Raw genomic sequence first — 27,183 nt, forward strand, 5'->3', positions numbered from 1 at the left:
ACGCCCCATCCCGATAGAGGGGTGCGAGGACCCCGATGATGAAGCATGACACCAAGGGGCCTTTTGGTGTGTGAGTGGTATTCTACAGAACACTGAGTGCTTCAACATTTGCTGATCACTCCCCCCCTTCCTTCCTATGAGTTGGATTCTTTATGTTTATTTCCATCCGAGTAGTCAGAGTTGTTAGTGTTCCTGATAGGTGGTGTATAGGTTGTGTCAGCATACGAATAGACCTAATTGAATTCAAATTTTTTTCAGGTCTTTCTGGAATTTGGTCACTTTCGATTGCATTAGGGTATCTTTGTATTCTGTCATTTCTTTATTAATTTCATTGAGTTTTTTCTTGTAACCTGTCGTGGTTTTGAAATGTGCCTCAGTCTGCTGTATTTCCACCATCAAGGCTTCTGATAGGCATAGTGCAGTTTTAATTATAAGCACTAGCCAGTCGCGTGTACAATGCCACGCTATCATTGCCCACTCTTGCCGGAAAGTTGCGTCATTCAGAAAAATTCGAGGAGCATTTGTCACCAGAAGTCCTCTTGGTGCGGTGTTGGTATGGAGGTATTCTTTTAGTATGGTCCCATGTAAAATGGTCAGAATCCTTTCACGTTTTTGTTCAGTTAATTTTTCCCACTCTGTAGTGTGGGCGATGGCCTGGGAAATTGCAGGGTCAGCAAAGAGCTGAGCCGCTAGAATTGTGTCTACCTCTGACTCCGAGTATGTGAGTCCAAGGTTCGCCATGGTGTAAGAAGAAAATGTTTTGTAAAAAGAAATAGTAGAGAGTCAGAATAGATGTTCTGCTTCAACTGTACTCTCAATGCCAGATAATTTACACCACAATGGCAGAAACATGTTGACCCCACCTAAGAGGAAGTAGCCAAACTATTTATTTGGCTCCCTTCCCACACCTCGTTTTTAATATGTCTGATTGGCCACCCAATAAAAAAATGTTGTGACACAATCTAGACATTTTTAAGTAAATCACTCTGTCACCCTCTCACTTGTCACAACACAAAATAACCAGCTCTGCAGTAACTCTGGCATCGAAGCACACCGTGGAGGCACTCTGCGTCTCCTGGAGGCGGGGGCCCAATGATGAAGCATGTCACCAACCAGGTTGGTGAGTGAGGGCCTTCTATAGAAATCCAAACAGATTTATATATCTATCCCCATGCTCCCTCTTTTGAGGTTACAGTAATCACACTCGTTTGTTGTTTAAACTATGTATTGGGGGACTAAGAGTGTATTCTCTACATTATCCCTCCCTCTCTTGTTGATAACAAAAATGCAAAAAAATGACGACATCAGAGCATGTTGTTTCAGCAAATGCATTACTGCAGCTTAGATTTACAAAACGTGACCATCGTCAGACACAAATTGCTGCACCCCATATGTACAACAAAATACATTGAGGTTTGTGCATTTTGATAGCAGGAGTCAGATTAGGTAGGTGTTAAAATAGGTCTCACGTAGACCCCAGATTTGGTGTTGGTTTATTTTGGGCAGCCTCTGGTTTGGAATAAAAAGGCTTCTATCCACACCCATAAGTCACTCATCTGTCGAGGGCGCATGTTTATTTCTCTAAATCCTATTGATGATCCAAACTCAGATTTAATAGAGCCTAAATAGTTTGCACCCCCTTGTCTCCCTTTCACCATAACACTATATCAGATGGATATTACATCCAGCACATCGAGTGCAGAAAGTCTCTCTTCTTAGCACCACACTTCGATCAGTTGGGGGGCAAAAGTATTTCATGTGTCAAAGATGCAGTTGTATATAGGATGTCAGATGAAAAGTATTAAATACATTTTTTAAAGATGGTTGTTGCTGTTTCAACCATTTTGTTCTCCTTCCAACGCTTGTTGGTTAATGTTTCCAGTCTGACTTTCCAAGCAACCGTCACATGCAGTAAATGGTTTAACAATCCCATTTGATATATCGATGAGTTTCAACCCCGAAAATCTTTCCATTCCTTTCACCTTCTTTTGCCATGTATCTTCTAACCCAGATGCTTCTTTCTTGTTATTCGACCCTCCTAACTCACCATTTTCATTGCCTGGCTGGAGATGCCCTGCTGCAATATGTCCCTCATAGAGGATATGTAGGGGGCTGAAATGCTCAATGGTTCATTTTAACCACAGTAACGCTTCTCGATATTAACAACCATTTATTCAAAATATCAGGGGGTTGGTCAGTAACACAGCTAAATAGTCACCATTACAAGGTCACTGTCAAAAGATGATTGTTAACACTTCGACATAGACATCTTGGGACCGTTCTGTGTTTGATGTGATGTTGAAAGACATCTGTGTGAATTAGATGTGGGTAGTATGAATGATGTAGAAGATCTTAAGGAGAGACTTCTTTATAAAGTGAACTAGAGCACCCATAATAAATGTCAAGAATGTATTCCTGTGTTTATCGCTTGTGACAGTGTGGGGCCAGGTCGTTTAAGGCTAAGGGGGTTGGGACTCTTTTTCCTGGGAACTGTTTTGGGGCCCTATAGAGAAATCCTTTTGGTTACCCTTGTCCTCCCCACCCTTCTGCTGGGGACCCTGCCCACCTTTGGCTCTTTGGCTGTGGTACCCACAATCCCCTTGTGAACCCTGGTGCTGGTCCAGAAGGACCATGTTTCATGTTTTGCACACATCCTCTTCCATGGAAACATGAACACCAAGGTAATTAAATATAGTCAGATCTACTGTTCATACAGACTGCCATGCTGTTGCCTGGTCCTTAGCTTCTGTCAATCCTCCTACCACTTATTTGTATACATTATGTACTTGGACCACTTATGCTGCAAGCCTGTCTTGACAAATCCCCAACTTAGTTGATTATATCAATTAATCTGTGTCACCATTGTCACCTGTGAAGTTTTGTCTATACATGCTTAGTAATTACTTACATCTCAATACGTCGTTCTATGCACTCAGTGCAGCAACTACAGGGGACCAATGTATGCAAATCGTTCTTGGTCCTACAATAAAGGAACTGTCCAGCCTGAACTGCTAGAGCGCACTGGGGCAAATTCAGTCACACAACGAGCTAAAGGACAAGAATCTGTGCTGGTGCCCTTTATACATGTCAGGATAATGTGAGAAAACAAAGAAGTTAAGGATTGAAGGGTTAAATTAATTTTTGCAACTCAAAGTTACTCTCAGTATTCCATCTTTTGCTTTCTTTTTTTTCTGGCCCGAAGACAGTAGACATTGAAATTGGAACATGCAGTACCAGGCCACACAATGATAAATTGTGAGTGGGCTATACTCCTAGGATATTGCCTTAGTGCATCCCTCCACATCTCAGCAGTTCATTAGTGTCGCATCACCACGTCTTATCACCACGTCAGCAAGTTGATAACACTCCCCTTTTTGGGTGGGTTATACGCTGCTTATCGCCACTTGCAGAATCCACTGCCAATATCAAAGTGGTTAATCCGTTCTTTTAGCCAGGTTACACAGTAGGCAAATCCCACAGCAAATGAAAACTTGCCGCTAGACTTATTTATGGAAGAACATCACACAATCAGGAGGAATAGAAGGCAGACCGTAGATGACAAATATGTCATCCATTTTACAGTTTAATTCACGTTTATGTACCTTTTTGACCAGTATGTGTGTGTGTGTGTGTATGTATTTATATATATATATATATATATATATATATATATATATATATATATATATATATATATATATATATATATATATATATATATATATATATATATATATATATATATATATTACCTACTGGCGGTCGCCAGTAGGTATATATAGTTAGGATTTTTTCCCTATGGGATTTCTGAAAATTCTATGTCTAATAACTTTGGCGTTTGTGGACGGAATCGGCTGAAATTTTCAGGAAAATGGCACATTTTGTTTCTGAGCAGCTCCTGAAAATTTGGGGGGGGTTCGTCAAGGGGGGGCCGAGAAAAAAGGGGGGTCCCAAAACGCGTTTTTCCCATGTTAATTTCCATAGGGCGCTTGGACTCACTTTTAGCCCGAACGGCTGAATGGATTTCCACGAAACTTGGCAAAATTGTAGGGACTGTTAGCCCGATGTGCCTTTGCTAGGTCTCAATATATGTGCTTCAGTGGATTTTGAGAAATTAACGTTTAAATCAAGATATATATCTGTAACAGCGCTCCGGGCAGCGATCCGGTTCGCGTACTTTTCGCTTATCGGAACTTTGCGAAGCGAAGCTGATTGGCTCTCCGGTGTCTGTCAACATTCTAAACAGTCCGGTGCGGCCGCCATCTTGTCTCTCGGTAGGATCGAGAGACAAGAGGAGGCCAAAACAAAGGGGGAAATGAAGGAAAGGGGGCAAGGTAGACCCCTTCTGACCCCCTAGGATTGATGAGGGGATATTATAGAGCCACGCTGGGCCCAAAAAAAAAAAAAAAAAAATTCCGATTTTTTCGCCGTAGAGACGCGTCTTGGTACGCGAACCGGGCAGCTAACTGGGCAGCTAACCGGGAAGCTAACCGGCAGTGTAACGGGAGTCTGACGAGTAGCTGATTGACTGTCAACATTGTAAACAGTCCGGAGCGGCCGCCATCTTGTCTCTCGGTAGGATCGAGAGACAAGAGGGGGCCAAAACAAAGGGGGAAATGAAGGAAAGGGGCAAGGTAGACCCCTTCTGACCCCCTAGGATTGATGAGGGGATATTATAGAGCCACGCTGGGCCCAAAAAAAAAAATTCCGATTTTTTCGCTTTAGAGACGCGTCTTGGTACGCGAACCGGGCAGCTAACCGGCAGTGTAACGGGAGTCTGAGGAGAAGCTGATTGGCTGTTATCATTGTAAACAGTCTGGAGCGGCCGCCATCTTGTCTCTCTGTGGGGTCGAGAGACAAGAGGTGGAAAAAAGGTGTAAATGAATGAAAGGGATAAGGCAGACCCCTCCTGAACCCCTAGGATTGATGAGGGGGCTATTAAAGTTCCCTGGGGGGTGAGAAAAAAAAATGCGATTTTTCGCGGTAAAGGTGCTTCCTGGTACGTTAACCGGGCAGCTAACCGGCAGCGTAACGGGAGTCCGACATATTGTGTTTTTTGAACGTTTGTGATATGTGCACGTGTGGATTTTGTCTAATTAAGGTTAAAAAAATATATATATATCTTTAAGCGTGTTTTGGCGCGCTTACGTTTTGGGTTTGGTTTGCGCTGCAGAGACGATACGTCACGGTTATGCGATGCATCATGAGGCGTCTCACGGGCTACGTGATACGTCACTTAATAAAGAATATATTTTACAGCTATAGATATTAGCTTTTAAAAAACCAATGAAATTCACAGAAAAAACCATAGGTTATAGACCATATATAGTTAGGAATTTGCATTTACAAAACCTTGAAAATTCACTGAAAAAACCATAGGTTATAGACCATATATAGTTAGGGATTAGCATTTAAAAAAACTTATTTTATTTGCACAAAACCATTGAAATTCCATATATAGTTAGTTGCACTAACTATATATCGCGGACCCGCAATCCACTGCTAATGATGTCACATATTACATCATTCATGACATGGTCAGTGACATCACTGATGACATCACTGATGACATCTCAAATGACATCACTGATGACATCTCAAATGACATCACTGATGACATCACTGATGACATCTCATTTGACATTACTGATTACATCACTGATGATATCATTTATGTGATAATACATCTTCAGACTCTAATATAACCTTAGATACACTCAGTGTAAACAGGCACTCACAGACTGTCGCACATCCATGGAGTTACTCACACACCTAGTCAGTCATGCAAAGAATCAATCACACCTCCATTTCCTCAACTATACAGTTATACACACCTTACTTATTCAAACATATACTAACACATATTTACTCTCTTATACAATCCTTGATACAAGTTCACAATGATTCATACAGCCACTCTCACATTCACTGGCTCTTATGTTCAGTTATTTATATATGTCAACTCTCACATGGAGTGTGTTTTACATATGTACTTACTTTGACATGTAGAACTGAGATATCCATTCACTCACCAATATACTCATGCACACAGTCAACTGTCCATACAGCTGTTTCTACATGCACTTTTGAAGCCATACACCTAGGGAATCAACTGCTCACACATCTATGCACAGAGTTATACACCTCCCAGCCACCCACACACATACTCAGTCTCCCATACAAATACTTGGGCAACCATTCAATAACCCATATAGTTACTGATATAGCTACTGATTTAAACATGCAGCAGTTTACAGAAGAACATAAATAATGATTGCCAAATTAAGACACTTTAATCACTAACCCATGCACTCAGTGAGACACATTTAATCATTGTCTCATACAGTCAGTCATGCACCTACTAAATCCTTCATCCAGACACTTATACATCCACTCATTCTTCAATATGTAAGACATATTTTAACTTTACAGAAACATACAGTCACTGGGTGTTGTCATCAGTGATGTCATCAGTGATGTCATTTGAGATGTCATCAGTGATGTCATCAGTGATGTCATTTGAGATGTCATCAGTGATGTCATCAGTGATGTCACTGACCATGTCATGAATGATGTAATATGTGACATCATTAGCAGTGGATTGCGGGTCCGCGATATATAGTTAGTGCAACTAACTATATATGGAATTTCAATGGTTTTGTGCAAATAAAATAAGGTTTTTTAAATGCTAATCCCTAACTATATATGGTCTATAACCTATGGTTTTTTCAGTGAATATATATATATATATATATATATATATATATATATATATATATATATATATATATATATATATATATATGTATATGTATGTGTATATATATATATATATTTACATACATACATACATACATACTTACATACCTTTGTTTGGGATTGTTTATTTGTCTTTAGAGCCACCCAGAAATGGGATTGATGACGGTGCCAGTGAGTCCACTTCCTACAACACCAACCACCCCTCTTGGAACAACGCCTCCTTCTTCAGATGGTAAGAGTTCTTGCAAGGTCTTCTGAGTTTTGCTAATGATAATTGTACATATAGGACTGGATGGTAACAAATGTTGTCTGATCCATACTTTAACTTTTATTTTCATGATCGCTGTGCATATACTTCAGTTATTATGTTATTTATGATGGTTGATTGATTTATTATAAAGGCAAGTATCCCTCATTTGTTTTTTATTTTATTTGTGTCAGTTCTTTTTTATTGCTGTATGGATGATATGCATCTTAATGCACTACAATCTTATTCATTCACTATCATCGATCTCCCCAGGATTACCCAGAAAACCCACAATAGCAGTACATGAAATCCCTCTAGCTGTGTCATGGAGCTTCTAAAGACCACAGGGAGAAACACGACAAAATGTTAGATTAGAGCAAGCATTACTTAGAGTTAACAAGCAAGTGACATAAATATACACCATAATGTGCAAGGAAACTATAGACTCACCAAGTTAGCCAAAGATAAAATGCAGGGATGCATTAACTGGCGAAAACCGTGGACCCCGTTGAAAGAAATACCTAAACATGTTCTTTCCTCATTTGTTTCCAGAGGACACCGTGTGCAGTACTGGTTCTAAAAGAGTACTTGGATGGAAATCTACAACGTGAAAATGTATATATCTACGTTAAAAATCAGAAAATGACTCTAGGCTGAGTGGCACAGCTTGTAATTATGAGCAGGCCGATAAATCCTTATGAGCACGCTCATACATTAATAGACTATAACAAGAAAGGATAAATTGATCACAAATCTAGGTAAACTGTATGAAACCTAGCAGGGCAATGTTCTCTCATGAAAGAGATTGAAATGAAGCACAGGTGAGCACATTTAACCACAGTCTCGACCTCCATGCTGCACACAAGAGGTAGAATAGCAATAGGGAAAACAGGAAAGTGATTGCCTGAAATAGTTGTTTTCTTTAGGAAGCCCAGTTTCTGAGGGAGCTGAAAAATATCAATCCGTTCTCCGACTGTGGAAATTGAACTGTCTGGGAATAATCATTATGCATCTGATCTGAATGTATGATTATATACCTGTGTAAAACGATATGCACCTAATGTTTTAAAGTCAACTGATATGTAAATCAATACCTTTTTTGATTGGAAGTTTGATAATAATAAAATAATTATATTAAAAAATATACATCAAGCCATGTAATTTCTTTCAAATGTAACAAACCCTAGGTTTTAGACTATCCCAGCAAACAAATTGGTAGCACCTTATAGAAGCAGCGTTCACGAACATACAGACTTTCTAAAATAATAAAAGATCACTGTTAACCTGATAAATATTTTGCCCAGCACAGAACGGCTAGGCTACGCAATCAAAAACTGACATTGATCCGAAGAATCATTCAGACATCCAGAAAAGGCTTGCCTGTGGAATTTATGTGCTTACTCAGGATGCTACCCAACGGTGTTGACAGAAACTGTAACATGAGTAAACTATTGGTTGTTCTGCTGTAATGCATTAAAGAAGCTCTGAAATTAGGGTTTATGGAGGTGGAATTAAATGTGGGAGGGGTCAGTATTTAAGTAGTACCCGATTCTGTGTTTGGAAACCAGATGGACAGTCAAATAACATCACAAAAGTGTTGCTCAAAACGTGGTAACAAATGTGACAACTGGCTTCATAACTCCCTTGGTATAACTTCATGCTCTGCCTACCTCAGCCCCATGTATGGCAATTGAGAAGTTGGCAAATAGCCAGATCAGACCTGGTGTTAATCCTGCCCCCTGATTTAAAGCTTTAAGGTCCACTTCTGGAATTCTGTAGTTTTAAGTTTTAAGAGCAATAGTCAGGAAATTTGGTCTGCAAATTTTGGTAGATTTCCACATGGCCCCACAAAATCCATGAATAAACACCTATCAAAATAGGACATATACAGTCTGCTGTGCAGCCCACTTGCCTTAATTGATGGTTCACTGGATTCTGTTTCTGGGAGTGACAAATTAATTGTAGTCAACTCGCTGCCCTCCTTTTTAATTACCAGTTCCTGTGAGTGTACTTGAATTGGTCATAAACAGTCTTCCTTAGTGGCTCTGCTATTTTTGTGAAGGACTTCTCATTCTTTTCACTTCGCACCTCAGGTTTTTACCGTAGTTATATTAAGTTGTTTGCTGAAAAAAAAACTTGAGCGAATGTGTGTAATTTACTCTAAAATCTTCCCAAATCCCTGCAATCTTCCCAAATGCTGCCTTCACTGCAACCTCATAACTTCTAATTTTCCCCAACCCGCTTCATTGAAGGAGACACCATTAGCTCCCTTCCCTGCTTCTATCCGTGTACTATTTAGATTCTTATCTTTAGGTCTGCTTTGTTTTTAATTCCACCCTGCGAAGTTTCGGGCCTGGATTATGATTGAATTGCTTGCTGTTGACTTGCCTATAACAGCGAAAACCCAGGTGGACGTCCCATTCCACAAAGTAACTGCATACTTTGAAAGTCCACAGCCATGTCCAAATTGGTCTAGATTGCAGCAGACAACCCTCTACTTTTACATTTACCTCTTTCCTGTTCCCAACCTGTGGTTATCCTACCCACCCAGTGGTGGAACCAGAAACTGCTTTTGTCTCACTTTAGAATTAAGAACTTTCTGCACTGGCACCACATGCACATGCGTATGTCATAAATGCAGTGCCTGCTTCTTGCACATATTACTTTCTCACCATTTTCCTTATTTTTCCTCCCATCAGCGTGGATTTCGGAACTACTGCTCTCACACCCAATGAATATCCTGCTTAGTTTTTGATTTTTTTGTCTATATTCTGATTTTATTTCCCACTACATCTCCTCCTTCCTTATTATGTAGCTCATGCTGCCGCACATCAGCTTAAACTGTTGGCCATTTGCAGCATCAGACCCACTTACCCACTGCATTCCATGATTAGGGGCAATAGTTACCCAGTACACGCCACCACTCTTTGCTGAAATATATGTTGATTTCATTGCAAGGAAGAAGAATTTCGAGATACGTAGAGGGCCTTTGCTACCAGGTGCATTACTGAACTCCCTTCCTGCCAGTGTGGAAGCAAAGCATCCTCCCTAAGGAAGAGAGCTGATTAGTGACACTCAGGTTTTCCACTTGGTGCTTAGATCATCCAAGAATCAGCTAGGGGAAAGGATGGAGGACAGCATGAAGGCAAAACCTGCAGTCAGATCCACAGACAGCTAAGAGGGATGTGGCATCCCTGCTCCTTTCGGCCATGGAAACCACCAGTCCTGAGTGAAGGACAGCCACTGAGAACTGTGTCCTCAATAGACAGACTTATTGTTGAGAGTGGATTCCTGCAAGAAGACGGCTGTAAAGGAGAAGTTGTTGCTAAGTGGAATATGTGATGTTACAACGCGATCAAAATGATCGCGGTATGTAATATTGCAATTTTTACATTGCAAGTCGTTACAACGACTTGCGCTGGAGGGAGCTGGACTTAGGAGTACTAAGATTTTCTATTCCAACACCAGTCTACGTACAGTAGGGAAGGTGTTGGAATAGTAAATCTTACTATTCCTTAGGTTATAGCGCTATCAGGCGCAAGTCAATGCAACTCTTGCGTTGTAATGGCTGCGTTCTAAATGCATCGCGGTGTAATCACTGCGATGTAAAGGACGTTTCCCTGCTAAATGCTGCTCCTCAAGGCAGTGACTAGCAGAATAGGTAGCTGGGTTACTCTTAGTCCATGGGCTCTTTCCATTTGTGAAAGCTTTACACCAACTCCTCTGCCATCAGCTAGAAAACTCCCACCAATCAGCTCCTGATTTTTTAGGTTGAACTTAACTGTCATAGGAATGAATCTGTGAAAAGGTTGGGGACGTTTTACACTGGACATATAAAAGCAAATGTACTACAAGTAGACTAAACTCTGAATAAAAAAAAAAACATAGGAGCATATTTTATTCCCTCCACTAACCTTTAATCATAAACATATCACCTGTCAATGTTGATGTTTTGTAAGTGCAGCTTCTGTTCCATGCTTCTGCTAACTAAAGCTTCTTCTGCAGTATTATTGTATTGTATTGTATTACAGCATTTATATAGTGCTTACTACCGCATGTAGGTCGCTGAAGTGCTTGCCTACATGAGTAGCATGCTACAGCATGTAGGTGTGTAGTTGGAAAGATGTTTTTGTTTTCCTATGTGTGAAGGGTTTCCATTTCGTGCATTAAGACCACCGAAGTGAGGTTATCCTGTATTGGCACGCAGTGAGTAGTGGTCTATTGGATGAGGAAGTGTAAGAGACAGACAGATAGTTATATTCACCACTAATCCTTCATGGGTTCCGAAGTAGCGTGCTACTCACCAAAAGAGCGCTTCAACACCCCATCAAGAGTAACAAGTGCTATATCAATGCAAACCTTTTCCCTCTTCTATCCCTCCACTATCCTTATGAATCCAAATAACTGACTAAGCTATCCACCACTCAAATTGCTTTCATATTTCGCTATACTAATTCAACACTAATCCTTTATTGGATCCGGAGTAGCGTGCTACTTGCCAAAAAAGCGCTTCAACGCCTCGTCAGTGGTAGTAAGCGCTATATAAATGCAATTACAATACAATATGATATTGAGTACGTTGGTGCATTTGAACAGCTCTTCAGGTCCCTTTATGGTATTTCATATGATAGTCTGCTTAGCTGGTTACTGTCCTGAGTTGTACAATCTGAGATTTTATGTATAGTTGTGGTCTTGAGCAGGCATGGTTGGAGGGAGAGAGAAGAGGGGATATCTGTTTGGATGGACATTTTCATTATCATTCCATATATGAGTGTATTTGCAAGATGTAAAGAAGCAGTCAGATTGTCTAGATATTTGAGTCCAACGGTAAATGGACTATATTAAGGTCCTCCAAATTGTTCACTAGTGTATGACATATCTCTTCAGTTAATCTATGCCTGTTCATTTGGTGGTGTTTGCTTTTTTGGCTGTCCAGTGCTCTGATGGACAACCCTCATAGCAGATATGTCTTATGTGAATTTAAGAGGCATAAGTTACAATGTGTTGCTGACCACTGCCTATTATGGGTACAGTGTTATTGTTGGCCATAACTGGTATTTATGGAAGTACATAAGTATACAATTCCATGGCACATAATAGGTCATCCCTTTTTTTGACTACCTGCATAATGAAAGCATTTTGCTGGTTGAGTTGTTTGCAATTTGTAGGTTGTAAGCCAAAACTTGCGCTTTAGGGTATGACTGTTTTATCTGCTCTTCTGCCGGGATGTGAGCAGTGCTGGCATCTAGGAAATATGCAAAAACCACAGTTGATGGACAGAATGCAGAACAATGTCATACATTCACCCCAGTACAGAGATCTGGGCCCAAATCCATCGCTTTTTTGCACTCCACACCACCCCAGTTCAGACATGGCCATATGCAAATCAGTCTGACCCTGTGCCTCATGGGAACAGTCCAGCCCGAACTGCCAAGCCATGCCTTTCCTGGACCGGAAACAAGCTTCAGAGGATCGGTTTCTGGCATTCCAGCCGTCTTCAGCCCAGCTTGCTTGAATCCAGTGGTGTGGAGAGCATGAGACTCACGTCTGAGCATACCCATCCCACTCGGGGTGACAATTGCAAAAACCACAGTTGATGGACAGAATGCAGAACAATTGAAAAGAAAAGGAGAGTACCCTGCCGCAAGATATTGAGGCCCTAGTTAGAGGGTCCAGGAGATATACAAAAAGGGGTGATTAACCTAGGGTTTGACACTAAACATCACAATCACATGGTCAAATCAAGTAGACTAAACAGTTCATATTGAAAAATATATTTTTTTTTATTTTTAATTTTCTGATCACATAGATATAAAAGGTTTCTTCTTGAAATATAGAAATATATTTTTTTAGTGTATCAAAATTGCATATATATCATAGATAAAACATACAAAGAAAACGAAGGGGAAATTTTGTCCTACCCAGTATCGGCCAATATTTAACACACACCATGTCATTCACATTCAATCCTTCCTCACTCTAACCAGTCTCATACCATACATCATTCATTCTACCAATCAGTTATCTACTCCTTGCAGGTATGGCACAACGATGGTTCATGTGCTGGATATGTCAAGATGTTAATCCAGATAGGTGGTTTCAACTACGGGTCCTGTTGTAATGTGGACTATAACCGTGTTCCTGGAGACATACGCCGACGCGCGTTTCGGTGGCAAGCCAGTGAGGCTGCACCTTCGTCAGGGCAAGGGGCAGTATACTGGGGCGGACACAATGATAAAATTCTGATTTTAGTTATGTAGTGCAAGAATTTCAGGCATCAGGCACCTTCTTAGCAGGTATAGGGCGATGGTATCAGGAGCCAGACTTCCAACTATTCAGATTCGGGAAAGTAGGCTTCTAGGGCTGGAATACTTTTTTCAATATTTAAAACGGCACTGAGTGGCACATTTGTCTCTGACGTTCCTTAGATAAACGTAGTTCTTCCTCTTAGAGGGGGTTCCAGAATTGCTGTACTCTATCGTTCTCCTAATAGTCCCAGAAGGATAGCGCTGCCTTAATGATTTATCAGCTGCTGCTGTACCTTAAAGTAAACGTAGTTTTTCTTCCTCCTAAAGGGGGTTCCAGTAATGCTGCACTCTATCGTTTTCCTAGTAGTCCCAGAAGAATAGCGCTGTCTTAGTGATTTATCGGCTACCGCTGTACCTCCATTTCGCCGGTAATCTTCTTTCAGATGGGGTTCCGCCGACCCGGTCCGTCGGCCGATGAACAGGGATGTAAGCCAAAACTTGCGCTTTAGGGTATGACTGTTTTATCTGCTCTTCTGCCGGGATGTGAGCAGTGCTGGCATCTAGGAAATATGCAAAAACCACAGTTGATGGACAGAATGCAGAACAATGTCATAAATTCACCCCAGTACAGAGATCTGGGCCCAACTCCATCGTTTTTTTGCACTCCACACCACCCCAGTTCAGACATGGCCATATGCAAATCAGTCTGACCCTGTGCCTCATGGGAACAGTCCAGCCCGAACTGCCAAGCCATGCCTTTCCTGGACCGGAAACAAGCTTCCGAGGACCGGTTTCTGGCATTCCAGCCGTCTTCGGCCCGGAATTTTGTGAGGGGGCGAGTGGCTGCCTCACGCACCTGAGGGGTAAGCACCTAATGCAATAACTGGGTGTAATGGTATCATTCCGTATCCCCAACTCCATAATCTCTCTTGCAATTATCGAAAGTAAGGGGGTCAGAATTGTGGTATAGATGAGTCAGAGCAAGACAGCCTCCCTCCCTCCAAGTGTCAAAGGGCCCCTCTTGTAGTGCCAGGGGGAATGCTGTGTTAAAATGGAGCGATGTAAATGGGGAGGGAAAAGTAGTCCACCTATCGCCCCCTGCTACGGAGTCCCATACCCATAAGGTGGTGCGTGTGGGGGTGCTAATGTAGACGGTCTTAGGTCTATTGCTTTTGGGACGCCAAATCAAATTCCATATGGTCCTTCCAGCCACACTGTGGCCCATATGGAGCCAGTGCTTTTCAGATTCCTTCTGTGACCACTCGACCAACACTCGAGAGAAAGGAGAAACGGGCACGCCCCCCTTGCCAAATAAAGCGCAGGATCATAGCTTTCACCCGCCTAAAGAAGTCCCCTTCTAATTCAATGGGTAGGGCCTGGATTAAATATAGAAGTTTAGGAAGAAGAGTCATTTTTAGGTCTCGCCTGTCGATGCGCATGCGCATCGAGCTTGCGAGACTATGGGGGCTTATCCACTCTTGAACCAACTTGCAAGGAATCGTGGCGATTCCTTGCAGTGCCCGTGACTTTTAAGCTCAATGCGCATGCGCATTGAGCTTAAAAGCGCGTGCACATCAGTTCCCTCAGCCGCACTCCAGGCCCCCGCTCCGCCCCCTCCCCTGCCCGCCGTGTCGCATTTCTCCTCCCCCCTCCCCTTATCTGCCTTCTCTCCGTCTGTTCCCTCTCCCCGCTCCGCCCCCTCCCCTGCCCGCCGTGTCGCATTTCTCCTCCCCCCTCCCTTTCTCTCTCTTCCCTCCAGCGCCCTCCAATGCATTTTTTATTTATCAGAGCCGTCCAAGCCGATGCAGTTACATCGGAAGAAATTGGCAAATGTATCCCCAGACCAAAACAGATGACGGTATGCCGCTGGAGTTATGTTTTTTTCTGTTCCTTTTGAAATTCATTTTATTGCCGGTTGCTGTCACGCAGTGCCCTCTCTCCCCGGATCGGTTTTGTTTTGTTTCCCGGCATGTGTGCAGCCGGTCTTGCTGTTTTGTAAAGCGACACTCGGGCTCGCCCCCTCCCCTGCCCGCCGTGTCGCATTTCACCTCCCCCTTCCCCTTCTCTGCCTTCCCCCTCCGTCTTGTTTAGTGTAACCCTCCCACCTTGTTTTTACTCGCCATTTCTTCCTGACGTACTGTTTAACAATACAGCTGTAGTGATAACCAGCACAGAAAGAAAGCGTCCATCCACTGTATATCAAGTCTAAATCGACATTGTCCCGACAAATTAACAAACGTCACAGACCCGGTTTCCTGCTGCCCTTTCAACAGCCCCACACAATCTGTAAAGGGCGACTGTGAATATAATGGCGGAGCAATATCATAAACATAAATTAATGAGCATATTCATGAGATTTAAATATCGGCAGGCTGGAACAATACATTCCTCTCTCGGTGGAGCTCTGAAATAAAAAAAGGTGGGGCCGGCTGCTTTTAGGAGCGCTTCTGCTCGCGTAGTTTTTTTCGTCTTTCGCTAGTCGAGGAGCTGCTGCGTTAGCTAGAGTTAGTATTTTGGTTGCTAGATAGCGAGGAAGGAAATGTTAATCGCAAGTTTGGCAGCCAAAAATGTTGGCCATCTAGAAATAGTCCCTCTACCCGCCCCCCTCCCAAAAAAATGTAGTTCCTCATTTTGTGATGAGGATGCAAAGAAGATTTTTGTCTGTTTTTCCATTATTGTATTTTTTTTAAACCAGGACGTGAGCAGTTGTGTCCATCTTACAGCCGCTGTATGTTATGTATTATTGCAGCAGGTTTCACAGAACATCAGAGCAAAAGAAGGCATAGCCCGGACTAGCGCCTTGAAAGACTTGGAGTGTACTGAGCACTACAAGTGAATTTAAAAAAACTCTACGCCTATATTTTTAAATAATCCTATATATATTTTGTATTCTGTTGGGATCAAAATCGACTTGGTGCTATTGATTGCTTTGTTGGTTTGTAGAAGAAGGACTCCAGAATGGAAACATAGCTTAATACATAAATGATCGACCATTTAGTGATTGTGTATATAATTCTAAATTTGCATGGTGTCAATCTGACGGCTGTTTTATTTATTATTGGGGTACGTTTATAAGGGGAGTTTTTGTTGACAAAAGTATTATAACATTTTACAGGATACTTACTCACTTTTGCTACATGAGCGCCGCAAGACTTTACAAATATATAAATGCTACAGTACAGTATAACTGTTCTGCCACAGGGCATCAATTCTCAGTATGTACAATATGAAAAAAAAATATTTAATAATAAACCTTTCACTGTACTGTGTATCTAGTTACAACCTAGGCCATGCCGGGTGATTATCCTACGATATCGCTGGTCTCGGGGGCATAGGCTTGTGGCATATGTGCTAGCTTGAGGGATAGCTCTGATGTTTACAACATGGTACGCATAGCCATAGAGTGTATCCACAGCTTCTTGGCAGCTGCCCTCTGTACGGAGCCGGGCCTGTGTTCAGCCGTGTCACCAGCTGGTCAATAATCTGTTGTCTGCAGTTTCCAAGCATATCCTGAATTTTGCTGTCTCTAATGTGACCGTGAAAAATCTAGTGAGAGCTCCGCTTTCTCATGAATCCAAGGCATAATCCAACTCTTCTGTGGAGTGTGTTTATTTGTTGATCATCTTTGTCACCCAAGTTATACCATCAGTTGTAGTGATACTCGTGAAGATAAATATTTCAATGTTCCTATTATTTCAACACGCGCTGTTAATTTTAGCATATTTCCTAGCAGTTTCTGATCTTAGTGGGCTTTAAGTGTGTATTTCCACTGTCCTACATCCACCACCCCATCCACCACCACCCCATCCACCACCACTGCATCCACCATCACCACCGCATCCACCACCACCACATCCACCACATCCACCACCACATCCACATCACCTGCACATCCACCATGACATCCACCACCAAATCCACCACCACATCCACCACCACATCCACCACATCCACCGCATCCACCACCACCACATCCTCCACCACCACATCCACCGCATCCACCACCACATCCACCATCACCACCACCTCCACATCCACCATGACATCCACCTCCACATCCACCACCACATCCACATACACCGCATCCACCACATCCACATCCACCGCATCCACCACATCCCCCACCACCACCACATCCACCACCACATCCACCACCACATCCAACACTTCCACCACCACCACCGCATCCACCACCACCACATCCACATCCACCACCACATCCACCACCACATCCAACACATCCAACACCACTTCCACCACCACCGCATCCACCACCACCGCATCCACCACCACCGCATCCACCACCACCGCATCCACCACCACCGCATCCACCACCACCACCACCACATCCACCACCACCACCGCATCCACCAACACCACATCCACCACCACCACCACATCCACCACCACCACCACATCCACAACCGCCACATCCACCACCACCACATCCACCACCACCAACACCACCAACACATCCACCACCACATCCACCCCCACATCCACCACCACATCCACCCCCACATCCACCACCATCACCACCACATCCACCATCTCCACCACCACCATATCCCCCAGATCCACCACCACCACATCTATATGTGTGTGGTTCTGTGTGTTTGTAGGTGCAAATGCAATGTTCTTGGATTTTTGTCACAATAACATACACTGAACATAATCTTCACAAAAGTTATTTACAAACGTTTAAGCGATTGCCATTATAAATTACAATAACTTTTATTTAAGTATTAATTATTTACAAAATTAAAAGCCATTGTTATTTGTAATATCAATACATCTAAGTCACGTAAATACAACACACATTGCATTACAAATGCTATAGGTGTCACATTTGCAAAAGTTAAAACTATTGACATTGTAACTGACAAAGCTATTAATTTTGCTACTTTCAAAACCAACACATACATTAAAAAAGTGTCATTTACAATAACAATAGCTCAAACTTTCCTAATGCGAGACCTATTGCATTTCCAATGCTTGTTACTGTATGTATTCGACCCAACCATGACAAAAACAACGGCTACCATCTCGTGAGTTCTGTTTGGATGCGGGTGAGAATGGGGGAAAAGTTGGCTGAGTATAATTTCACTACTGTTTGTGTCAGCTGGATTCCTAGGTATTGGATGGAGGAAGTGGTCCAAGGCAAGGGTGTAAGTGACTGGAGCCAAAGGACCTCTGTCTGCAGAAGGGTGAGATTGAGTATGTAGGATTTATCTAAATTAACTTTGAAGCCTGCTACCGCTTCGAAGTGTTCAAGTTCCCGTCGTAGTTGTGGAAGGGATGCAGCTGGGTCTGAGAGAGACAGGAGGACATCATCCGCGAACAGGGAGATCTTATGCGATTCACCCGTAAAAGGCAGGCCCTGAATCCCAGGGTTGGCTCTGACCGCTAGTGCTAGTGGTTCAATACTGAGAGCAAAGAGCAGGGGAGATAGAGGGCACCCCTGCCTAGTGCCTCTAGAGTGAACAAAGGCGGAGGATTGCACCCCATTAACCGACACCCTAGAGCAGGGGTGTTGATAGTTGGCCCAGAGCATATTCATAAATTTGGATGAAAAGCCAAATGCTTTAAGTGTGTGGAATAAGAATGCCCAATCGACCCGGTCAAATGCCTTCTTGGCATTGAGCCCAATTAAAGCCGCTAGAATCCTGTATCTGTTAGCCTTTTCTATCAAGTGAATAATGCGGCGGGTTTTGTCATGTGTCTGGCGACCCTTAATGAATCCAGATTGGTCCCGATGAATGAGGACCGGCATGAGATCATTCAACCTCTTGGCGATAATAGAGGAATACAATTTCGCGTCTAGGTTCAGAAGGGCAATAGGCCTATAGGAGGCGCAGCGGAGGGGGTCCTTCCCTGGTTTAGGATTCACCAATATCACGGCTTCGGACATGGAGCCTGAGGTCTCTTCATCTTCAGCGATCCTATTAAAAAGCCTTACAAGGTGGGGGCTAATATCAGAGGAGAATGTCTTGTAAAAAATAGCGGTATACCCATCAGTGCCAGGTGCTTTATGGGTTTTCAGAGCCTTAATAGCCGAGGTAACCTCATCCAGGGTGATTGGGGCAGTGAGTGCCTCATTCCAATCAGCGGAGACCTGGGGCACGGGCAACGTTCGAAGAAATTCTTGCTGCTTATCCGAGTCCAGGAGTTCTCCAGTGTATAGAGTTTTGTAAAAGGAACCGAAAAGCTCTGCCTTATCCTCCTCTCTATGAGTGACGTCTCCGGAAGGTCCTTGAATGCCCCCTATATACTCCCTCTCCGGCTTATCTTTTAGTTGTCTGGCGAGATGTTTCCCAATATTGTTGCCCTGTGTATAGGACAGATGTCGTAGTTTAAGAAGTGTGAACTCCGCCCTATTGGTGTAAATAGCCCGGAGTTTACCTCTGACCGCCGTTAAGTTGCGCAGAGTTTGTCTAGTGGGGTTGAGTTTATGGGTATGTTCAAGGGCAGACAGTTACGTCTCTAATGGTTCCCTCTCCCTAGTACGCTGTCTGTTGAGGGACGTATTGAGAGCGATACATTTACCTCGCAGCACAGCCTTAAAATGAGTCCCAAGTGGTGTATTCTGGAGTGTCCTCTGGCTTATTAAAAGCAAATAATTATTTAATGGCTTTGCGGTGCTTGTTACAAGAGTCCTTGTCCCGAGCCAGTGATGCTGGAAATACCATCTAGGGAATGCCGGGGTGCACCCATACCAATTGAGACAAATAGAGTATAGGCTATGATCTGAGACTGACAAGGGGAATATCTTGGCTTCTCAGAAGGCACCCTGCAAGGATTGGCTGGTAAAAATGTAATCTAGACGGGAGCAGCTACGGTGGACGTGAGAGTGGAAGGTATAATCGCGAGTTCGGGGAAAGAGAAAACGCCAGGTGTCCAACAAGCCCAGGTCCTGAATACTCTGTTGTGTGTCACTGGCAAAGGAGCCCATTGCAGAGCGTTGTGTGTGTGCTATCCAGGTCGGTCTGCCAAACCAAATTGAAATCCCCCATAAGAAACATAGGTCCTCAGCGAAGTCAGTTAGTTTCCCCAGAAGGGTGTGCAGGAAGTCAGTCTGGCCAGAATTAGGGGCGTATAGCGCTACAAAGGTACACACCCTCCCCTTCAGGCGCCCCTTAACCATAACCCAGCGGCCATCTCTATCGCTCTGTACCCCCACCGGCTGAAATTGTATAGTAGATCGGAACATAAGTGCCACCCCTCTGTGTTTCGTGGGAGCTGAGGACTTATAAATGAGCGGGTATTGTTTGTGTTTACGACGTGTATCCTCAGCCCTGGCCAGCTGAGTCTCTTGAAGGGCCACTATGTCTAGATGATGATGGATAATATACTTCCATATTTTCTGACGTTTCTTGGGGGAATTGAGACCTTTGACGTTCCAAGTGCCAATGGTTATCGGCTTTGTGTTACGGGAACAAGGTACTCCTCTCTACGGGCTCTGTCGATCTCTCCCCGTCCCCACTCCGCACCCACCGCCCAACCGCCCAGCCGCATGAGTGTAGATCTACTGTACCGTTACATGGAGCAGAAGAACCCGCAACGATCATCATTAAAAAGCCACCACCACATCCCTCCCCCCCTCCCCCAAAAATCCCCACAAGAACAAAAACAAAAGTGAACAGGAAAACAATACACAAACCATATCTAGGTCTCGCTGCGGGGATGGGACGCCCCCACATGGACCAAGGGGGACAACAGGTCCAGGGACCCAGTCCGCGCCCATCCCGGCAATCCCTCAGGGAAGAATCATTGTGCCCAAGCATCATTTGGGCTTACCTGAAGAACCCGAAGCACCAAAGGAAGTAGAGTCGCCCTGCTTCTTAAAGAGTGAGAAAAGTAGGGACTAGGCCAATAACAACAGAGCCAGTAACGCCCGGACTAATGGCCAATTGACCCTCCAGATCAACAACTCTATGGATAAGATAGAATTCCCACATATGGAGCTCTCTCAGTGCCTAGTGCATCCATAGGTCCATTAGTGGCTCACGCCCCTCAAAGTAGGAGCCAAGGGGAAGTCTGAGGGTGGAGTTCTACTGACATAAAGTGTACACAATCTCACCAGTCCAGAGATCATATGCACTGTCTGTGGACAAGTTGGCTTGGAGCAGTGCAGAATACCTCCATTAAGAGCAAGAGAGCCCGCTTCCGCGGAGCGGTCACCTGTAAGCCATCACCAACGTCTCCTGTGTGAGCCCGACGCCCAAGCAGCAGTGAATTTCGCACCATGGGAGGAGTCCCCAGATGTACCGTGATTGAGACAATCATCCTCCGGTGGTAGGCCCAAGAGTTCCAAGCCGTCCTTCAGTTCAATGATGTGTCGACGCTTGTTCCGATATTCAAAGCTGAGCCCAAAGGGGTAAGTCCAGCGGTACCGGATGCCATCCACTTTAAGCTTGGTGGTGACCAGCCTCAGGGTCTGTCTGCGGGTCAGTGTAGAAGGAGCGACCTGATAGATGGTCCGGGAATGGTTCTGGAAGGAGATGGAGTCCTTCGCTCTAGCCGCCTGCAGCACAGATTCTTTGACTTTATAGGAGTGGAACTTCGCCAAAACGTCGCGGGGTCTCATCCTATTGCCACTCTGCAAAGGACCCACTCCAGGTTCGGTCCCTTCACACCCTCCTCCAGGTCTTTGACCCAAATGTTCTCCCTCGCACGATTTTCAAGATCCTCCGCCTTGAGTTGCGTCTGCTGCAGTTGTTCCTTAAGGGCGCGAACATCTTCACACAGCCCTTCTGTATGTTGCCGTTGTTCCTGATGCTGCGTTTCCAAATCTAGTACTCTAGTGCCCACAGAGTCTACGTCCTGCTGGAGAGAGGTCAAACGGTCTGAAAAGTCTGATCGCAATTGATCAATGGAGGACTTGATGTCTTGACCGAGCTCGGTTTGGATGTCAGATTTAAATTCTTTTAGCATGGTCATCAGGTCTGATTTCGAAAGAGCCATGGCAGCCCTGTCCGTGTCACCCCTCAGTGTCGGGCGTTTGTCAATGGCGGAGAAGAAGTCCAAACCTTTTGCTGGTCGCTTTATTTGTCCCTTTCTTCGACGGGCGTCGGTGGTCAACGCCAGAACATTTCTATGGTCGCCAGATTAAAAGGTGGCCGCCACCAGCCAAGGGGAAAGCAGAGACCTGGAGTTGGTTACAGGCTGAATCTGGCCCAGAGACGCGGGTCAAGACAGCTGGGGCCCTCAGGTGAAGCTGAGGTCCTCAATCAGGCGCCGATGGTGCAGGTCAGGGTGGGAGGCGCAACGGTGCCCAGCGATGAACAATCTGTGTAAAACGGCTGTGGTAGGGCTCCCCAAGGGGGTCACATGCATTGAAGGCTGAGCGGGAGGACTCCCTGACCCACAATAATCCCGGCAGTAACGTTATGAGGAACAAAGAGGGCAAATCACTGTAGCTCCCCTGAGGCACGCTCTCCCTTGGTTCGCAGTCATTGGCTCATGGGGAGGGAAGATACTCTGCAAAATTCGCCGCCATGGAGAGGCATCGCGGCCGCCATTTTATAGTCCAGCAAGTGCGGGCAGGCCATCCCGAAGCCTCCGCTGTTGCAGAAGACCCACCATGCGCTTCATGTAGCTCACCACAAGTGTCCCCAGTGCTCCGGTGCAGCCGTCAAGCCAGCGCGGGCGCTGCGATGCACCGGGGAACCCGCCTGCCGTCTCTCAACGCCGAACTCCGCCCGCCATTTTCGCTCACACAGGATAACCCTCCGGGGGATGGACGGACGCTCACATCCTTCAGAGGCCTTCCGAGGGCAAGAAGTTCTGTTTTATGTAATGTCATGCCATAAAAATGTGTGCTTTCTTTGTGTAAAACATTATAAAATATCTGTTGATGTTATGTCATTTAGAGACTGCAAGTGATTTAGAGAGAGCTAGTCAATTGACTTGCCTTAGATATTCAGGCCTTTTAAACATTAGACATTTTGGCATTGTAGCATTTCACATTTAAAAGTGCTAAGTGTTAGTTTAGAGAAGTATTGCTTAATTTGATTTAGTTTCGGTATTTGGCATTTTGCTTGATTTCTCTTGTTCACACATGTGGTCCTTTTGCAATAGGGTTTATCTGGTGTGGTCACTCTCACAACACCAACATTTTCTTATGGAAACTTCTAACCACAGATTCTTCATCTTTAGAATATTCCCTGGTTACTAGACTGGATCTGAAAATTCCCAGTTACTAGACTGGATCTGAAAATTTTCATAGCGATACCAGACACTGCTAGGTGGCACTGTGCGGCTCTGTGCTGGATTCGTTCCACCCCTGAAGTGAGAGTGGAGCCGCAAATAAGCACAGCCACTACACATCGAAGTGAGTTATTTTCTTTCCACAACTTCAAACGTGGATGCAGAGCTTTACTCCCTTTTCGTCAGTTGACGAATTATTTCAAATTTTCTTTCAGTGCGCAAAGGACCGATGTCCCAAAAAAATACTAGAGGGTTCAAACCAGGCTGTGACTGTCAGAAACAGATGTCGGTGACAGACCTGTACGAAGTCTGCCTGTGGTGTTTTGGGCTCAGGGCATGTCTCCCAAGTCACGCAAAGTATGTGCCATTATACACTCACATGCTTTCTGGGACCGTGAAGTGAAGATGTATGTCGCCGAACACTGAAAGATGTCACTTATTTCACCCAAGTCCCACTCACACTCCAAATCAAGGATGTGGACTCTTTCCCATGACAGGCCTTCTTTGCGGTTTAAGTTGTCTGGTAAGTCGAAGTCCAACTTGAAGAACTATCATAAGAAGTTGAAGTGGGACCCCCCCCATCCTGTCATTCTGACCAAAGAGAAGTCATGAGGGCATCAAGGTGCCAATCTAACTTGCTTCTGATCAAAGAGACGATCCTACAACTGGACCTGCCACGCCCAACTCTCCCAGGCCATCACCGACACCAGAGCTGGTTGAGGCTGCATTTTTTGTCACTCTCCTGTCTCCTGGCACGCCTTTGATCCCCAAGAATCCTAAGGGACCGACAGTTGGGTTACCTCTGGTGTATCTGTCCTTGGTGCCTTCTGAGCCCCTGGAAGCCACTTGCCTTTCTGCACTATTCTGGTTTGAGACTCCAATTCTGGCTGCAAGACTTGCACCGGTCCCGTCTTCATTGATGCCAATCCAGACGTTGCTGGGTCCAGAGATTGAAATGCTGCATAATCTGGTGACTGGCCCTGAACTGAATGTTTTGCAACCTCGGCTGAAGGCTTCACTCCAGTGCACATTGTTCCCTTATGGTCTAAATCAGACAAAACACCCCATCTACAATGGAGCTATCCTCTGATCCGCTACCATCTTTTTGGCTCCGATTCTGACCAGAGTTTGCCAACACCTAATAATATGAAGTGGATGATGTAGCCCCACATTACGATGATAACGAATGTATACATATGGTCTTTCAGGGGGACAGTGTGTTTGGTAAAGGGTTGTTTTTGCCCTTTGCGCCCCCAACGCAAGTTCTTCATTTGCCATAGTGATTACACGCGCAGCTAAAGTCCTGGACCTACAGCTGACCGTCTGTTGAAATCAGTATACACGTATGTAATATCCTGTTATTCTCAATGTGTTGGCTTTCCACCTCCAATGGAATGTTCATTGGAGTAGCTGTCAGAATGTTGGTGTTCTGCCTAGATAGTGACAGTTGGATGGGCTGAGCACCTTGATGGATGCTCCTGGTGGGGTCTCCCTATGGTCTCCAACTGAGCTTATTGTTGACTTAACCTAACTGCTCAATAAACCTACTTGGGAACTACCTACAAGCGTGGACTACGTTATTACATTATTTTGGCGACGAGATTTAAAGAACCCTCTTCTGTCACCTCTTCAAGCGCTACAAGCAATGTACAAGCAAGTTACTGGAACAAGATATTCTGTAATTTAATCAAGGCACCTCAACTGGCATCGTGACCCCACCAGTGACCTGCCACTGGTCGCCCACAGCAGTCTGCCAGTTGTACAAGTGTCTGGTGAGTCAATTCTTGACTGTAACTTTATCTCTACAAGCTGGAGCCACTTTATTGCTTTCTAATTACAAGCCTTGTCTCATCCAGTGCTTTGTCAAGCCTTCTAACACCCACATTTGACGCCCTGCACCTTTGACTTTTTGCTCCATCATTGCCAACCTGCCTATTTTCTGCCTTTCTGCTGTGCTGGATGTGTATTTCAGTCCTCAACCTGACATCTGTTAATTTTTTTTGAGGCTCTGGTGCAACGTTTTTTCTTCAAGAGAGCCATTTTGTTACATACTGCCTGGAGAAGGAGTGTGTTATGGTCTTTATTGTCAGCACCTGCCTGCACGTCAGTACCTACGACCTGGCACTTTGAAATATTCTTCATTAACAGGGTTTGTGTTCACTTGACTATGTGTTCGAGACAGCGCTGTGCACAGCGATATTTTTGTGAGTGGACTTTATTGTTTTTCAACATTTTCCCCTACTATGGTGTTTCAGCTGTATCTTTTCATATTGCAACCATAGTGCATTTTATGGGCGCTGTTCTTTTATGGCAATTTTTTTTTTTTTGAGTATTTCAAGGAGCATTCAAGGAGCGCTGCGCTTTTCTTACTGTTTTCATTTTTCAAACGATTTCAGCCCTTAGCGCCTTTCATCGATCTATTTACTCACCGTCTTTCTTGTTGATGACGGTTGAGTGTCAGTTGGCTGGCAGCGATCCTCACTGCTCCTCTCCTTCCGTCCTTCTGATGACGTCGATAGAACGCTTCTGGGAGTTGGTGATCAGTGTTTTTTCCACAAAGGCTGACGTTCTTCACTCCTCTGACACCTTCCTTTCTACACACGCCCATCTTGACCTCACGCATCTTACGTTGTTATGTTCGACGTGACGGCCATTTTCAATGCTATTCCGTTACCATGACAACAACTTGCCCTGTTCTCCTCATTTTTCCTCTTCAGCATATCGAACGACAACTGTTCAGCGCTTCGTTGTCTTCACCAAAGGAAACGTTCATATTGAAGCTGGAGCGCTCTTTCTTCACACTAAATGGCGTAATGCTTCCTGTTCACTTTTAGTTATTGGAGCAAAAGGTATTTGGACTTTGACACTTTATACCAAATCGTCTGAGAGCACGATCCTTTTATTGTGGTGTGTGACATTTGTGACTAATTGTTCAGAGAAGAAGGCATCTCGGGTGAGACAGTTCGCTCACCGGTGTTCTCTAATTTTCTTTTCTTTACAGGAATAGTTGTAATTCTTGTGCATTTTGACAACATTTGTTCTTTTAACATTCTGGTTGTGATCTGCCTGTTTAATATGTTCTCTGCTATTACTTGCCTGTGTATAGTTAGGTGATATGTTGTTTTATGGTGATGTTTGGGCACATATATGGTGTAGGTTGTTATGTTTGGGAGCTGGTCTCCTTATTCTGGTTCATTCTCAGTGTTGGGTGGTGCGCACACTCCTTCACTGGTCCCTCCTTTATGTGCCTGGTCTTTGTTGCCTATGCTTTTCACCTAACTCACATGCTTGCCATGCATTATCTGTACACTCTCATGTACTTACAGTTTATTTTACATGTTATTCTGAAAAGGCAAGTTGTTTTTGTTGCTAAGGGTCCCTGTATGTCCCTTTTGGTTCCATTTGTACGCGCAGACCTCTCTAGTATTTGCAATAGTGCACGACAGTTATTCATTCACAGAGATCTCACTAAATTTTGTTGCCTGTTTTTCGCATAGGGTTATACTCCCTTTTGATTATAGTTGTGCACATTTAGTGTTGACACACAGATCTCATTAATTTTGTTTTTCTGTGTTTTGCTAAGGTTAGTTGTCCTTTTTGGTCTCTAACAGCTCCACAATAGTTGTCCTCACATGGAACCCATTAATTTTGTAGGTACATTTTGTTATGCTTGGGATACTGTCTCTTGACATTATTGTAATGGGTTCCTACTCATACTTA

At 44.1% G+C, this 27,183-nt stretch overlaps 1 protein-coding gene across 2 annotated transcripts in view; it reads left to right on the top strand.

Annotated features, from left to right (window-relative positions):
- ARMH3 (armadillo like helical domain containing 3) overlaps positions 1 to 27,183 on the top strand; it is a 624,464-nt gene that overhangs the window by 322,966 nt on the left and 274,315 nt on the right. For both annotated transcript variants that reach the window (XM_086922652.1, XM_086922653.1), the window contains one exon: positions 6,898 to 6,991. In XM_086922652.1, coding sequence (XP_086778778.1) covers positions 6,898 to 6,991 — 94 coding nt within the window. The remainder of the gene's footprint in view (positions 1 to 6,897; positions 6,992 to 27,183) is intronic.

This window comes from Lissotriton vulgaris, chromosome 5 (assembly GCF_964263255.1).
Source record: "Lissotriton vulgaris chromosome 5, aLisVul1.2, whole genome shotgun sequence".
NCBI classification, from domain to species: Eukaryota; Metazoa; Chordata; class Amphibia; order Caudata; family Salamandridae; genus Lissotriton; species Lissotriton vulgaris.